Source organism: Pogoniulus pusillus, chromosome 29 (genome assembly GCF_015220805.1).
Source record: "Pogoniulus pusillus isolate bPogPus1 chromosome 29, bPogPus1.pri, whole genome shotgun sequence".
NCBI lineage: Eukaryota > Metazoa > Chordata > Aves > Piciformes > Lybiidae > Pogoniulus > Pogoniulus pusillus.
The window spans coordinates 11,993,090-12,009,847 of record NC_087292.1 but is presented as its reverse complement, the minus strand read 5'-3'; the positions used below and the strand labels follow the sequence as shown (position 1 = coordinate 12,009,847).

Below are 16,758 nucleotides of genomic sequence, written 5' to 3'. Positions count from 1 at the left end.
TGGGATACGTAAGCTGCTTTAATAATAATAAATTTATTAAGTGGCAAGAAGCCACTCTGCTTTGTAAACCGATTTTACTCAATCACAGTCCCTCTATTTTTCTATTAACACGAATACATTCTGCAATTTGTATGTGAAAGATTTACGTAGAGATATGTTCTGGACCACTCTTGCTGATTTTACTGGTCAGAAAAAACATTAAACATGCAGAAACAGCACCTTATTAAAACTAGAGGCCTTTTCTCATTACATCTCCTTTGCTTCTAAGCTATATTTTGTCACTGAACAAGCCCAAGGCTAGGGAGGTTTTTTCCCTTGTTCTGTGTTCTGAGATGTAACAGGGCCTGCAGAAATATCTGATAAAACCTCACAGACAGTAAGTAATTCAGAAGGCTTTGTAAGCAATAGCTGCAGTTGCTTCTTCAGACTAGAGAGCTTCTCATGCATTAATGCACTTAGGTTTTGTGAGGAGCTCAGAGGAGGGTGTACCCTCTTCCTGATACAGTTAGTTGAGCCTGGACTCTGCACCACTTGATACTGTTCAGCAACTGTGTGCACCAATAATTTAAAAAATCCAAGAAATCAGGCTGTTTTTATCAGAAACAAGTAATAAATCTTATTATGAGAGTAAAAAAAAAAATGGCAATTTCTGACACGTGGTATTTTCATTGCTTGAGAATGAATCAGTGCAAAGTGAGGTAACCCATGCACCCTGTCACTCAGGGGCACGTTAAACCAGGCGCCGCCGTTTGGAATCCCTCTCCATATCTTCAGTGGGAGAGTCTCCATTGCACCCAAGAGGGGACACCAGGTTTAGCAAAGGGTCTTCAGATGCCCCTCCAAACAGGGACAGCAACAAAGCCACGCCATAGCCAGTAGCTCGTTCACCCTAGAAAAAAAACAACACAACACTAGACAAAAACAATTCACCCTTCAGATTGTATAATTTGATTCTAGTTTTAATTTCCCTACTCACTCAGCAAGAGCAGTGATGGCACATGGCCACAGGGAATACTCAGGGTCCCTGGCAGACCTGCTCAGCTGTGCTTCTGTAACCTTCCTGCTGCTGGAATCTGTCCCGGTTAGATTAAACCACCACACTAGCTGATTCACATGACAACAGTGCTCACACTGACTCAAGGGTGGATTTATGCTAGCATTGTCCAGGGAAGAGAATGTGCCATCAAGCATGACTGTGGATTTGGAGTATGAGCTGAGTGAACCGAGTTTACAAAAAAAGGAGGTGAGGGGGACAAACTGCCTTGGTTTTAGGAAAGAAGAACATAGAGAAGTTCTGCCAAAGGAGGTGTGGAAACCCCCAAGAAGAAACAAATGTTTGCTCTGCTGCAGGTTAACAGACAGGTTGATCAGCTTTGGCAAATTACCTCAAAACAATCTGGGTGAAAAGGGGAAGCTAGGACTATTGCCATAAAGGCAAGCTGTTGAAGTTTGCTATGATAAAGATGTTGCTGATCAAAGTGACCATAAGAATATTTTGAAAGCAAAACAAAAAATACAGAGATGAAACTACCAAAACAAAGAAATGTCCAACACAGATGATGAGTCAACACATTTCAAAAGACCACTTCTTGACCTAATTATCTTGCTTTTAATTTGCTGGCACAGGACTGAGAGTAACTGCAGGTACAAGCTATTTCCTTCACACCGCTTCCTTGTCCAGGAGCATCAGCAGCCCTACGAGTATACTCACTGCATGAACAGGTGCAGCAATGTCTATATGGACCCAGACTCCAGGCCAGTCGAAGCCAATGTGAGAAGCAATGAAGAGCCCAGCACAGGAGCTTGGAGTATTGTCTCGGTCCTGCAGAGATCATACAAACACAGTTGGTTTTGCAAGAAGAGAAAACATCAGGTTTTACTCCTGCCTACAGAAAAGACAGCTGTGCAAAGCTTAATCAATGGCCCTTAAACAGTCTTGCAAACCAGGTAAATCCTTTGACTTAATCCCTGGTAGCAGTCTGGCCCTGCTCAATTCCTCTTCCACCCAAACTCCTTTCTGAGGTGTTTTAGAATCGTAACTGCACATTGTAACTCTTTAAATGCAGCAGAATAGGCTGTAGCAATTCCCAAGGCCTCTGTCCTCCATTTCCCTTTTCTGCATTGGCAGTTACTGTCTGCTGGTCCTGTATGATCTGAGGAACACCTGGCTGCTTCTTAAACAGTCTCCATCTGGGAATTTAGCATGCATCTTAGGCTCATTCTTAAAGGCAAGCTTTGCAGCACACACCTTTGCAGCAAGCTACTCTGCTTAATATTGACACGAAATTTAAGGGTGGTGACACATAGCCTGCAAAATCCCCACATAAAAGACTCTGAAAACCGCAATAATATGTTCCACTTCTAAAAGATAACAGCCCACATGAAAGCCTTTCAGCCAGCTATCATCAGGCCAGCACATTATCTAGAAAATACACATTTTTTATGCAATAAATGAAATTTAAAAGGAAAAAAAGAAAAATCTTACTGCCACCGAGTTTTTCATATCAGCCACAGCAGAGGTAAATTCACTGAAGTGAAGCTCAGGGCAATACACAAGAGGATGGACCAAGTCTCCACAGTTCCTGCCAGCTTTAACACAAGCCTTTTCCCACTCTTCATTATTGGTAAGGACAGCAGCATGATACTTTCCTGTAGCAATTCCCTAGTGAGACAGAACACAAAATCAGGAAGGATTCACTTTAACTATGAATCCTGTAGGATAATTCTGTACTAGTCCCCCTCGGCATTAACAGCTGTTTTCCAGCAAACAAAACCACCAACTAAAAAGGTCTCAAAATGACTCCACGAGAAGTGCTACAAGAGTACACAAAGACATTGTAGCTACTGCTCAGTCTTTTACATTTTTGAAAATCCATTCCAGAAAAATCACTGCCCATCAGTATAAGTTTGTATAAAGCAGGAACTGATTTTAAGAAGTAATAGCATTGTAAATCGTACAGAGCTGCAAATTCAATGTAAGCCATTTTATGGACAAGAAAAACTCCTGATGGCTATCATCAAATCAGTTCTGCTAATTATAAAGCCACTGATTTTCAGACACGGAGTACTGGACTGCTTACAGCTACTGCTAATGTCATCAGAAGAACACTGTGTTTTCTTAAAGTATGCAAAAGCAAAAAATGCATAAAGAAGAAAAAAAAAAACCAAAACCTTGAGTAATGCAGTTATAAATGCAACATATTCACAGTACATGTCACAGAATCATGGAATCAGTCAGGGTTGGAAGGGGCCACAAGGATCATCTAGTTCCAACCTCCCCTGCCATGGGCAGGGATACCCTACCCTCGATCAGGCTGGCCTTAAACACCTCCAGGGATGGGGCCTCAACCACCTTCCTGGACAACCCATTCCAGGCTCTCACCACTCTCAATGCTGAAGAACTTCCTCCTCGCAGCCAGTCTGAACCTACCCACCTCCAGCTTTGCTCCATGTCATGTACACAGAGCTTTTGTACTTCACTGAGGTTTTGTTGGCAACCTCCTCTTGCACAAGTTTAGGAAGCTACCATCAAGGATAACAGCTCACAGTATTCACTTTCCCCCAAAGACCAGGAGGGCACAGACAAAGAAGTGTATAAAGCACGCAGCATAAGGATGCAGCCCCATGTGCACTACCAGCTCCATGTCAGCACCTGAGCTCCAGTAAGAGTGGCCATATCCAGAATTATATCAGCTCCGAGATCTTTGCATGCATAAGCTACTCCATCAGCCAGTATCAGTCTGCCTTCTGCATCAGTGTTATTGATCTCCACAGTTCTAGGGAAAAGAGAGGATATTTAATACAATAAATTACAGCTTCAGACTGGAAGATAGAACTCATTTGTCTGGACTAGAATAATGGATGAGAGTTTCAAACCTCCTGTGCTTTCTATTTGACTCTGCAAGCCTGCATGGCTGCTCATTTGCCAGCTGCAAGCACCCAGAGAGAGAATACATGGAAAAGGGTCATAAAAACACTGCCTTCACAGTTGGGTCTATGTAACAGCCAGAACGTTGAGCTGTGATTTCACAAATCACTGCCATACACAGGGGTGTCCTACTGTACTTAAACCAAGAGATTCTTTTACAATGGTAGCCTGTCCCTGTGACTGAGACATGGACAGAGAGAAGTGGTTGGACAGGAGAAAGCATCTACACCTGGGTGCTTTAAGGAGAATTCAGCTCACGCTATGTGTGATACACGTTTTGATGTGTATTTACATACCCAACAGGAAACTCTAAGCACACTTAAAACATCTATAGCTGTCTGAAACACTATCAGTATTTTAGGAGAACTGGTGAAGAACAGGTTTGCAATCTGTATGGTATTCAAAGAAATAGAAACAAAGATGATTATTTCCTCTCACGTGTCTGTGAAAGGATAGATACAATCTTACTTTCCAGAGTAAAGGACATGAATATCATCAGGTCTTGTTGCACGTGGCCCAACTGCATTCTCGGCCAAACAAAAAACAGCATGAAGATTGTCTTTAAACCCCTGTAACAACAATAGGAGAGAAATGGCCTTTGAGTCACATCCAAATAATTTATTGGGACTGAAATCAATGAGAGATTATGACTTTTTGACAGCAATGCCACTAATTACATGGGAAGTCTGTGAAGAATGTCTTGTCACTTGGGGCTGAGGCCAAGAGCTGTAGAAAGTGGGTGAGGACATAACATCCAGTACCAGTTTTAGAGTTCTCACTGGAGCAAATAAAAGCCCATACACATGTGACAGACAAATGGGGAAAGGATCCAGAAAGCCACTGTCAGATAAGCAGTGACCAGTACAACCTACTTGCAGTGGCAAGGCATCCAAATAAAAACATCTTTCATATGCAGTGTGCAGATGCAACTGGAGAGGGTTATGTTTAGTTAAACCTGATCCTCCAAGAGCATCTTCAGCTCTTCACAGCCAGCTCCAGTAATATCCTCACAAGCACAACTCCAAAGCCCGCAAAGCTGCCCAGAAAATGGCTCTGCACTCACCAAAATCAAGTCACTAAACTACAGTACCCCTCTGTGAAAATCTACAAAAATGCAATGCTTCACTCACCTAATTTTAACACAACTCTAACACAGAGTCACAACAGAGATCACCCACAAGGTCCAAGCACTGGATACTTCCAAGGTTACAATCAGAAAGGCTTGTCAGAAGACATTACACAGCCCACCAGGATACTTGGGGTTATTTTCCAAACGTTGTATTTTCCACTCCTTTTATATAATCTCCAATAACAACAAGTGAGTTACCTCCCACCATTTCTGCCACATTATGAAGAGCCTAAATAATAGTGCAAAACAACTGAAATAATGAATGCTAATATGCAGCCACTTGTGAACTCTATACTCTCCCCAAACAACAACCTCAGGTGAATTAATTCCAATTTGTTGGAAGGTAGCTTTGATTGTGGCAACCCTGGAATGTGGTAGAACTTAATATGGTTATGAAAGGCATTTTAAAATGTATGATGATTTTGTTATATATACAATGGCTGTATTGTGTGTGGGGATCCTGCAAACAGAAAGGGAGACTGCAGCATTTAACAAATAAAAATACAGTTTCTCCTCAGCTGGGATAGCAAGCCTTAAAAATACTGAATTCCTAGGGAAATCAGGGTCAGATTTACTGTTAGTCTCTTGATAGAAGTCTGTAGCAGAAGAATTCTGGACTTGCTGCATCCACCAGTCTGAAGTCTAAAAGGCAAATGCATCAATCAAAACCTTACATAATAACAGGCAGCATGTAGAAATCATAAGGTAACCTAGTCCAGACAGAGGCGAACAGCACTGTTGATGAGATCACCTTCTATATACGATCCTTTGGCTCTTCCAAAATGCTCTGTGCAGCAAAACTACCACTACCCCCTTTTCCACCATCTCTCACTGGACTGCACTAATTTTTCCTCCTTCAAGTGGGAGATGTGGTTAATCTACCGTCAAAAAGAGAAAACTTGCTTCCAGCATCAGTTGACTTTTCCTGTCTCATTCTGTCTGTAGCTTTTCAAAAGCAGGATTCACTATGCTAACACACGGGATCAAGAAGGATTTCAAGGAGTCAAGTAAATATTTTTCTCCTCTTTCTTGTGCTGGAAAGCTTTGAATGGCTGAACTGCATCTTTCTAGGAAAAATGACTTGCTTAACTTTCCTATCCAAAGCCTTTCTAAATCATGTGGTAAAACTGTTGCAACAGCAACATGTAGGCATTTTCTGCAGATGGATAATAAACACTGCCCTTCTTCCCACTGAGCTTTCTATCCAACACACATTTTCAATTTCAGTCTCTGTGACAAAGCATAGCTAATTTAAACCTCCTCCAGCTGCATGTTATTCTTAAGAGCATTAAGAAAAATACAAAAGCTTTGACAGGGTAACAACAACAAGCTCTTTCCACTGCCCATCTGAGTACCTTTTCTGCAGGCATTTCATTAGCAGGTGTTCTTTCATGAGGTGGCAAAATTAAGCACCGAAATCATTCCTTTGTTTTTACACACAAAGGTACAGATCTCTTGTGAGGTCTAACAGCTTCTTCAGGCTGTTTGTCCAAACACATCACTGCCAGTTTATTCACTGTTACAGTAACTGCACACTTAGGTTCACACCTACTGTGAACATGACTGCAACATCCTCTCAGTGCACACTATCATACAAAACACTACTTCAGAAACGAGGCCGGAATCACTGAAAGAACATCCTGCACCCATGGCTTTCCCACTCTCCCGAAGCACTGAGGGATCTAACTTTCTGAAGGACTAAGCCATGGCAAGGTAGCCGTTTTGCTTCAGATGCAGCTCACAAATCTGTTTTCAATTTTAAATCTCTGCAGATAACTGAAGTTTACAATCTTTCTACATCAAACTCGCTGCTAGAGCCAAGGCACAGAGCTAAACCGTTGAGAAATGGGAATCTGGCATTGATCGTTCCCTGGACAAAGCTTCCATCAGATCTATGCATTAATCTGCAGCAGTCAATGTTCTTTGAACTTTGGATACTCCTTGGAGGCAATAGCTGCTCTGTCAGCAACTCAGTCATTGCATTTGTGGAGAGGGCAGGGCTTTATTGGCAGTGGCCACTTCTTTTTCCCAGTTTATATTATTAAGGCACAATATGCATTTTTTTAATTCTTCGTATTTCAATACCTGGCTTCTTCTCAGCTTCCCTACCACTTTTTGACCACAGGAGTAAACCAACCAGCAGCTCCTGGCCAGACTAGAGCTGCCACTTCCCCAGCAGATTAACATTAGAATTGGCGTAGGACTTGAAATAGCGACAGACTTCGTATCACAGAGTCACTTCTTCGTTGAGGAGGTGACAGCTGCCCCAAATCCCACAGCCTAAACAAAATCAGCACTGGCTAAGTATAAACCTGATTTAAGAAACCAGAAACCACTCAGTCTGCAGAGCAAACCCAGAAATTCAAGAAAGGCTCTTACAAAAAAATACAAAATCAGGACTCAAGGAATTTCTCACAGTTCTCAAGATCTCTGTAAAGATTGGAAATATTTCCCTCAAAGAGCAGAAAGAGGAGAGTGGCTCAAGATCACCAACAGCAGTGGGAGGTCAGACCTTCAGGATTAGACTGGCCCCCAAATCTGGGAACATATCCAAAGCCAGACTGCTCCTTGGCAATGCTGGGATACATGATATCAATTAACACATTTTACTTACTTGCTTCACAGTGGCTTTGAAGGCACCCAAAATAGCAGCTGCTCCACCACAGTCTCGTTTCATTCCAGGCATAGTAGTCTGTTCAAACAGAAGCAGAGAATATTTTTAAAAGACCATTTCAGAGTAGTGCCTACTAAAACCAGCGGCTCTGAAGCTTCTGTAACTCTGGTCTTGACAGTGCTTAGCCATAACAGAAACACAGAACACATGCATTTGCTTACTGGTGGATCTTGTCTTAGAAATGGAAAATATTAAACCTCTGCTGCTAATTTGTCAGGAAAGAAAAAAAGAAAAGTTTGTTTAAAAGGCTTGCAGCAAGGCCAACTCAAAGGAGTTTTGGAGCAATCTCCAAAGTCAGAAATTAACTACTTTTGTTTCTAGCTTTCTCCTAGCAGTGGGAAATACTTTTAAGGGCTAAATATCAGGTTGCTATTTAACTGCTCTGTGAAGTGTTCCTTGAATTCTATTTTGGTCTTCTCCACTGATAGTGTGTGTGCATGTGGAAGACAGTAGATCAAGTGTTTACTCAAACAAATACACTTTGCTTCTTACAGACATTAACTGAATAACTTCCATCAGAGAACCATAATGCAAGCAAAGGCAGCAGAACAAGTGTTTACATACCTTGCCCTTAATGCTGAGTCCTCCCGTGTCATACACAATACCCTTGCCCACCCATGCAATGGTCTGTGTAGCACCATCTGGAGTGTGACTAAGAACTGCTAGGGCTGGGGGATGCAGAGCTGCCTTGCCAACTCCATAGATACCTGGAAAACAGAGAATTTTAAACCACTTGTGGGCAAGAAAGACTGTGTGGAGCAAGCTGCAGCTATTTTCTGTAGAACATCCTGGAATACCATGGGCAATAAACCTGTTTGCAAAATGTGCAAATAAAACCTTACGATGGAGACGGCAAAGCATTCCAAATGACTGTTAGGCAAAAGTGATGACTTTTCAAACAAGATTTACCTCCAAAGCCTCTCTCTTTCAGCTCCTCATCTCGAATAATGGTAGGAGTAATCCCAAGATCCTTGCCAACTTTTTTGATTTCCTTAATGATTAAAAGAAAAAGCACATTGTCAGTCAGCTACCAGAAGGACATATTGTGTCTTTCCACACATACAGGTACCCACTTAACAGTTTTCCCTGATTTTTGCATGCGTACACATACAAACATTCACAGTTCTGGGAGTGGTGTTGGTTTTCCAATGGCCTAACTCCACTGAGATATCCTTGACTTGCTATGGCATCAAATACAAGTTTGACCTTTAAGCTCCGCCAGTAAAAGAAATCTTCAGAGGTAAAGGCCATCTGTTCACTCCATTAGATCATGAGCCAACGGGACAGAAATATTTTCACTCTCAACAGCCTTCCAGATCTTCATGATAAAACTCATTTGGAAACATGTCAACTTCTGTCCCATAATTTCAGACTCCTATGAAGCTTAAGAGAACACTTGCACTGGCAAAGAAGCCGATTTCATGACTGAATCAAGAGCTCGTGTCTTCTGATTCCCACTACCTTACCCCAAGCTGTGCACTCTGCCTCCTTCCAACTTAGCACAGTTCTACGAATTATTAAAGGCCAAAGAAATAGCCTCAGCATCCTTGGACAAGTTCTTTGATGTGCTTCCCACTGCTGACACACAGATTTCACTAACAGAGAACAACGCTAGTTCTTGATTACTGCAGTCTAGACTTACAATTAGTAACTCTTACTCACCAGGTGTATTACCTACCTCCAGGAAGTTATCTGTGCTCATCTCATTGCATGGGGTGTCCACAATTCGAGCAGCCAGCCTGACTCCTTCTGTGGCACTTGCCAGACACTAGGAAAAGAAGAGAGGACACCTGAGAACTGCCCTTGCTTTGGCTGTTTTTCTTTTGCCTTTAGTCCTATGCAGTCTACATCAGATGTGTGGTTCCCCTGGAGCACATTAATGCTTAAATGCACCAATCACAGGCAGGTGTATGGCACTAAACAGTGTCAACCAAGCTATCCACTACTTTTTGTACGTTAAGCTTCAGTTATTTTTCCCTGTGTACTAATTTCAAAGCAACTTTATTCCTTCCAACAGTGAACTGATATTGCAAAATTACTATCCTTCCCCACTACCACAGTGAGATCATGAAGACAACAAGAGCTGGAGGAAAGAAATCTAAAAGAAAGCCAGCTGAGGAAGTTATAATGAGCTTGTAGGCTGCCTGGGTTGGAAACCTGCAGAGATTACAGAATCTTCAACATGGGAAAGCTCAAGTTTGTATGTGGCAGGCAGAGTGGCTGAGTGCAGTAAGAGATCTCCTACATGGCAGGTCCGTGGACCTGCCATGAACACACATGCTTCTCTTTCTCTTTCCTGTTGCAAAACCAACTGACCCTCACCTGGACTGAGTGAAAACTTAAGTGGTCAACAGTGAGCATGCTGAGGCTGTCTCCTTCAGAAAGAAACCTTCTGGGAAAAGGGACAATGAGGGCACCAGACACTAATATTCAACTTTAAACTCCTGTGGATCTACAACTTGAAACAATAAGATTAGGTGGAAGGAAACTTTGTGCAAGCTTTCCAGCAGCCACACTATACTGCAGACCACACACAGCAGACAGGCGAGTCAAGACGGGTTTCAAAGGAATCTAATGCGCTGGGCAGCCATTTGTGCTGAGGTATCTGGTTTGGCTTGGCCAGACTGGCCTAAGGACTCCATACGTTCTGTATCCCAGCAGACTCATAAACCTTGGCTTGCTTTGGAATGGTGCCCAATTCCCTGCAATTACTTTTGATTGCTTTACCTCCCCCAAAGGGATATGGATAAGGTTTGGAGTGATCCACCATTAGGGCTGTGCAGGTAAATGGAGGTGCTCTAACCCAAAGATCAAGGGAAACAGTAAGATTTACAGAAATAAGCTGTGTCTGGGTTTGGCTTCCAGTGTACTTTAGGGAACTTGGATAATGGCAGCCTTTAATAAGTGCCTTGTAAAACTCTGACAATCCCTGCTAGTCCTCACCATAAAATATCCTGGACAATGCAGTAGGTGCAAACCACAGAAACATGCCAAAGGGAGAGGTTTAGCTAAAAAAACCCTACCACATGCCTCTTCCATGCTCTGCGTTAACTGTCTGGTGCTGGTTGAATTTAAGGGGTGAAAACTTGGCTTGCAGAAAGCCAGTAATAGTTTTGGCACTGATGTAAAGGGGAAGAATAGGAGTTAGAAATAATTTTAGCTTTGTTTTGTATAACCCAAGCTTTGGAATCTACCTATCTGAACGATCTATTTTTCACACCACTTATATTTTTTCTGATTTGGGGCATGGAAAAATTCTGTGATCAAAACTTGTCCTCATAGCACATCTATCTTTGCCACTTCCCTGAAAGCTGGTCTAGGATCATTTGCTATGATCCAATAGGTTCATAAAGGACTTAGTATGGAGGAACTGTGTCCAGTTCTGAAGCCCCCAGTTCAAGAGGGACATAGAACTGCTTGACAGAGTCTAACACAGAGCCACAAAGATGATTAAGTGAATGGAACATCTCCCTTACCAGGAAAGACTGAGGGGCCCTTTAGTTTGGAGAAAAGGAGACTGAGAGGTGACCTCATCAACGTTTATGTATATGTTAAGGGCGAGTGCCAGGAGGATGGAACCAGGCTGTGCTCAGTGATGCCCAATGACAGGACAAGGGGCAGAAGTTAAGGCACAAGAAGTTTCATGTAAATATAAGGAAGATTTTTTTCACTGTGAGGGTGACAGAACACTGAAACAGACTGCCCAGGGGGGTTGTGGAGTCTCCCTCTCTGGAGATATTCAAAACCTGCCTGGATGCATTCCTGTGTGATCTGGTATAGGTGATCCTGCTCTGGCAGGGGATTTGGACTGGATGAGCTTTCGAAGTCCCTTCCAGGCCCTGACATTCTGTGAGTCTGTGAAAAGACATTGAAAGGAAAAATCCAAACCCTAAAGCTGCAATTCTGCAAATTCCAGATGCAGCAACACCATATCCTTTGTCAAATCCATTGCCAATTTTTTTAAGGGATTTGTACTGCCTTGCTGATTGATTGATCAGCTAAGTGAGCATCCATCTGTACTGAGGCACAGGACCTGGAACACTGCAAAGGAAGTTGCCTAACAGCTTGAGTGTGAACCCTGAAGCAACTTTTTATTTAGGATTTTGAAGAGGAATTGCCCAGCAAACTAAAAGTTACCTGATGTGGACTTTCCTCCCTGTAAGTCAGATGCAAGGGAAACAGTCTTTGATTATCTGCTATTGAAAGGCAACTTAAGCATATTTAACTCTTACGTATAGCTCATCTCTGAGCTTTATGATTTCTTAGGGTCTTGTTTCTGCTGAGGAAACTCAGCCAAGGAGATACATGAGACAGAAACTGCAGAGGCCATACGTGATCCCAGAATGTGCAACTTTAAGTGACTTCTCCAAGATAATTCACCTGCATAGCCACGTACAGATCCTGCCTGGTAAGACAGTGAGGAGCCCACACACCAAAGGCAATGTAACACTGGAGACTAAAAATACAATATTTGCACCTGTGATAAACATGAGAAAGGAGACATTCCCTTTGTGCCATTTGTTTGGTGTTTTCCACTTCCAGAATCTAAACTCTGAATACCATCTTCAACTTTGCTGCAATAATATGGTCAGTATCTCTATCCAAAGGTGCTGTGAACCAATCAGTTTCAAGGACCTTTGACCTAGGACAATTTACTACTTTAGCTAAAATATCTGTTCCACAGGTAGCCTGAGAAAGACACATTTGTGCATGCAACAAACTGAACAAATACAAAACAAAACAACTCGAGGGAATAATGGAAAAAAAATGATGACAGAAATCCCCCAAATCTTACTTTAAGTGTTGCCACTTCTATTGGTCCATTGTTTTGCCCGACCAGGAAAAACTCAACTGTCACAGTTTTCTTCTCTGTGCGTCTCGAAGCACTGGACCGATGTGTGAACAAGGGGAAAGCCCTGGCCAATGCACAAGCAGAAGCAAAGACTTCAGACCGTTCACAGACCATCTGAAACACCAGCCAGGAGACAGAGAGTGAGATATTAGGGATGTGGAAGAGTACATTTAAAAGGATCTGTTACCTGTGATGTTACTGGTGAAGAGGGGGAAAAAAAAAAGGAGGTGGGTGGGAATTGCTGTAAGTACATCTTGATGCAGCCATCAGCTATTTTTGGCACAGGTGCAGCATCACTACAAACAGCAGCACACTGAATTGGTTCAGTTCATTTCCCATATGGAAATTAATTACACTGCTGGACATGACTGTGTGGGAATTAGTGCATCCTTGTAACAGAGCTGGACTGGTTTAATCATACTTTCATTATATTGCAATTAACACAGGTTAGGCTACGGATCAAGGCTGGGGGGGAAGCATATGAACCATCAATATGTGCTCAAAACCAAAAGACATGACAGAGAATGTGGGTAATATTAACCCAAAAGCTTTTAAACATGTAGATTTTTCTGAAATTCATTACAGAAATGATCAAGGGAAAGCAGTTTTAGCTACACATTTTCAAAGTTAACTACAAGGAAAAAATCAGTAGAGATATTACTCTTGAAAATAAGTTTTTCAAGTGAAGAGTATAATTGGATTTTATTAACTGACACTGCCTATGAGCCTTCTCTAACAACCCAGAAATCTGAACCGGAGAAGCCAAAGAAATAAACAATGAATTCATCAGGCTCACTCAGAAGATGACCAGAGTAGTCAAAGAGCTTCCCTGCAATGGACTCAGATTAGAGCATTAATCTGTATTAAAACTCATTTCACAAACAAGGCACCTTAAATGGGCTATGCAGCGTAGACACTGCACCTTGCACGAAGGCGACATCAATCTCCTAAAGCATGTAGTGATGTCAAAAAGCCTAGAACAGAAAAAGCCACCACTGGTTTCCCTTTGCATCTATGTTTCAAGTTGAAGACATTCCATACATACCCAACTTTAATTCCCCCCAACTGCTTGAGCATGCATAAGCCATTATAGTTAGGTCTTGTTTACATGTCGGTGCACAACCGCTTATAAACGTCAGTGTAATTACACGGGTAAAGCCTGCCCACCTCCAATCTCCTTGGATACAGCTAAAATCCTGAAAAGTCAAGAAAATACTTGACTAGGCATTTCACCAGAAGCATTTCCAAATGGCCACTTACAACAATACATCTGTTGACACCTCCCGGGAGGCAGTTTCTAACCAGGCGGGTGATGAACTGCGCTGCAGATGGGCTATTGTGCCGGCTGACCCTGGAAGGCAAAGCGGCCACAGTGGCGTAATTCAGGTAGAGAGGACAGCTGTCCGTGGGGTTTGGATTCAGCGTGCTTAAAGCAGATTGCCAGATCTGGGGAGAAAAGAAGAATTTAAGGACAAAGAACTGTATCAGACTTCTCTTTCCGTCTTATTCCTGCTATATGCAGGTAGTCTTTAACTGGGATTTTAAATGTTGGAAACAAAGAAATGATGCACATGCTTCCCAATGCAATACCCTCTAGAGTGAAAAGAAACAGGAAACAAAACAAACCTCTCTGTGAAGCAGAAAATACACATTTACTTTCTGTTACAAGTACCTCTTTTAAGCTATGTGAATTAAAATGCAAACCCCCAAGATTTAGTGCAAAAGCTGTGTCAGAGCCTTTTTAAGGCAGTTTTGCTACTGACGGACAGGGTTGGTTTACTAGTCCTGAGTTACTGTTTCACGTAACGATTCAATTCAAAACAAACAGTAAATAAGGCTAAACACTGTTCTAGGAGATTCGGGAGCCCAGCAGAAAAGCCTGCCAAGCACCTTGCAGCGTGAAAGCCGCGACGCAGAACACATCCTGTTATACCACAGGCCGCCAAGAGCATCTAAATACAGGGGTCCGCACATCCATCCCACTGCAGCAGCTGAGCGCAGGGGAGTGGGATGTGCTTCCATCCCCTTCACCTTGTGCAAGGAATGGGGCTCAGCCTCCTGCTGCCCAACGGAACCGGAGAACGCGTGTTTCGGTAACCACGTTAACTGCAGACATCCCCGTGTCATTTCAGGGCCGGGTAAAGCGCTTTCCACCCACTGTGGCGGACGCAGCGGGTGAGGGGGCGAGAGAAGGGCTGCGCACTGCCCGGGGCCACAGCAACAGGCTCCCGCTGGACGCCGAGCCCGGCCCGCTGCGCGGGGCGCTGACTGGCTCGCTGTCCCTTTATTTTTCCGTTAAGGGCCACTCCGAGGAGGGTTAAGGGGGTAATGCCCTCCGGGGCTATGTAGTTCAAGGCCGGGTCCTTTCCCGCGGGACTGGCTGGCTCCTTCCCCAGGCGCCAGCCCCTCTGGCCGCGGCAGGCCCCGGCGCCGCGCAGGCAGCCGCAGGCCGAGCAAGCCCCCGCCTCCCCCGCACCACGAGGCCGCTCGGGGCCGGGCGGAGAGCCGCGGCCTCGGGGGAGGGGGGGGGCTCGGGGTCGGGGGGCCCGCGGGCGCTCCAGGGGGAAGGCGGCGCCGGGGAGGGGACCGCGCTGAGCCGCCGCGACAGGGTCACCGCCTCATGGGGTGCGTGTGTATGTGGGGGACGGGGACACCGCGCTCCGCCGCGGCCCGGCCTCACCTCCTCGGTGACCCGCGGCTGTAGCTTGCCCCGCAGCTGGGCCCAAGGCAAGCGGTGGAGGTTGTGGAGCTGGCCCAGGACGAGCAGCGGGCGGCTCTGCGGGTCCGCCTCGCCGGCGCTGGCTTGGAACTCCAGCTGCACGTTCGCCATCTTTCGGCCCGGCCCGGCTCGTCCGCACGGCTCCGCCCCGGCGCCGGCTCCGCGGGGCGGACACCAGGGTGCTACGGGCGGCCCCCGGCGGCCGTGCCGAGCACCGCAGGCGGGTATCGCGCCGGGCCGGGCTGGGTGCGGGACCCGGATGCGGCGACGGGAGCTGGCCGAGAGCGGCTGGGACTGTAACGAAACGACCTCCCTATGCTGCGCTCCCTGACAGCCCCGCCGCAGGGCCAGCGCCCTCAGCTCTCACCCAGGCGCGGTGCCTGTCGTTGGCTTCGGGACTGCCACGCACAGCCCCCTGTGTAAGGGCGGTGTGCTGCTCCGAGCTTGTGCTGCGAGCTCTGGGCGAGAGAAGGCCTTTGTGCTTCACAGAACCGCTTCGCTGTGATCATCGAATCCAGTCATTGAACTGTCAAATCCACCACTAAGCCATCTCCTCCAGTCATGGGGACTCCACCAGTGCCCTGTGGTTTGACCTTGGTTTCAGAGAACACTCAAGGAGATCAGAGGTTTTAGTTTCACAGGTCATAGATGAAAATGGAAAAAAAAATCCCATGGTACCATAGTGAAGTGCCCTACTTGGAAGCCTTAAATTGTAGTATCACAACAAAAGTTTATTTCATTCCCATTTTAGGGTGGAAAGGTTTAGTTCTTAAAGTATTGAGGGTATGTACAGATCAAAAAAGGGGGGGGGAAGCTGAACTCTTTTAACCTCGTGAAATTAAAGACTGGGTGAGCTACCCTAGGTGACTGCTTTGGCAGGAGGGCATCTCCTGTAACACCTCCATGGTTTTAGGTTGTAGGCTGGAAGTGATCTCCAAAGGTCACTTCCAACCCCCACCCTTCTGTGGTAAATGTACACCTGGAAAGTATTGCAGGAACAGAGGAAAAACCCAAACTAGGCTCCGAGATACAAAGTTTTCCAAATGCCAACTTCAATGGTAAATTTAAATATTACAGAATCAATGAGGCTGGAAAAGACCTCTGAAATCATCAAGTCCAGCCTCTAACCTCTCACCACGACATATTTATCCTCATCTCTTTAATAGGAGGTGCTTGGCGAATATGAGAATCAGTACTTGTAAACTTGGGGCTAGGAAAGTCAGAAAAGCAGTGCACTTCCACTGGAAAAGTGAATGCTGATGCATAATGGAAATACACCTCCACAGAACAACAAACATTAATTCTGAATTACAGAAAATTAATTTTCTGAATTCCAGAAAAAAAAGGTCTTACTCTGTCTCTGAGGGGACATACGGAAACTTCACTGCCTGATACATTTGAAACTACCCTGAATGGATGTTCTAGGAAAAGCTTTTGCAGAAGTCAGTTGTGCCTC

At 44.6% G+C, this 16,758-nt stretch overlaps 1 protein-coding gene across 1 annotated transcript; it reads right to left on the bottom strand.

Moving 5' to 3' along the window:
- On the bottom strand, positions 1 to 15,457 carry NPEPL1 (aminopeptidase like 1). Its single transcript, XM_064167927.1, has 12 exons — positions 15,264 to 15,457; positions 13,844 to 14,029; positions 12,527 to 12,697; positions 9,410 to 9,499; positions 8,641 to 8,722; positions 8,296 to 8,438; positions 7,672 to 7,749; positions 4,397 to 4,497; positions 3,653 to 3,776; positions 2,486 to 2,662; positions 1,712 to 1,822; positions 1 to 889 (listed from the first exon to the last, which is right to left on the bottom strand). Exons 1-12 carry the CDS (start codon positions 15,411 to 15,413, stop codon positions 731 to 733), a joined length of 1,572 nt encoding a protein of 523 aa, XP_064023997.1. The 5' UTR covers positions 15,414 to 15,457; the 3' UTR covers positions 1 to 730.
- Between the last annotated feature and the right edge of the window lie 1,301 nt (positions 15,458 to 16,758).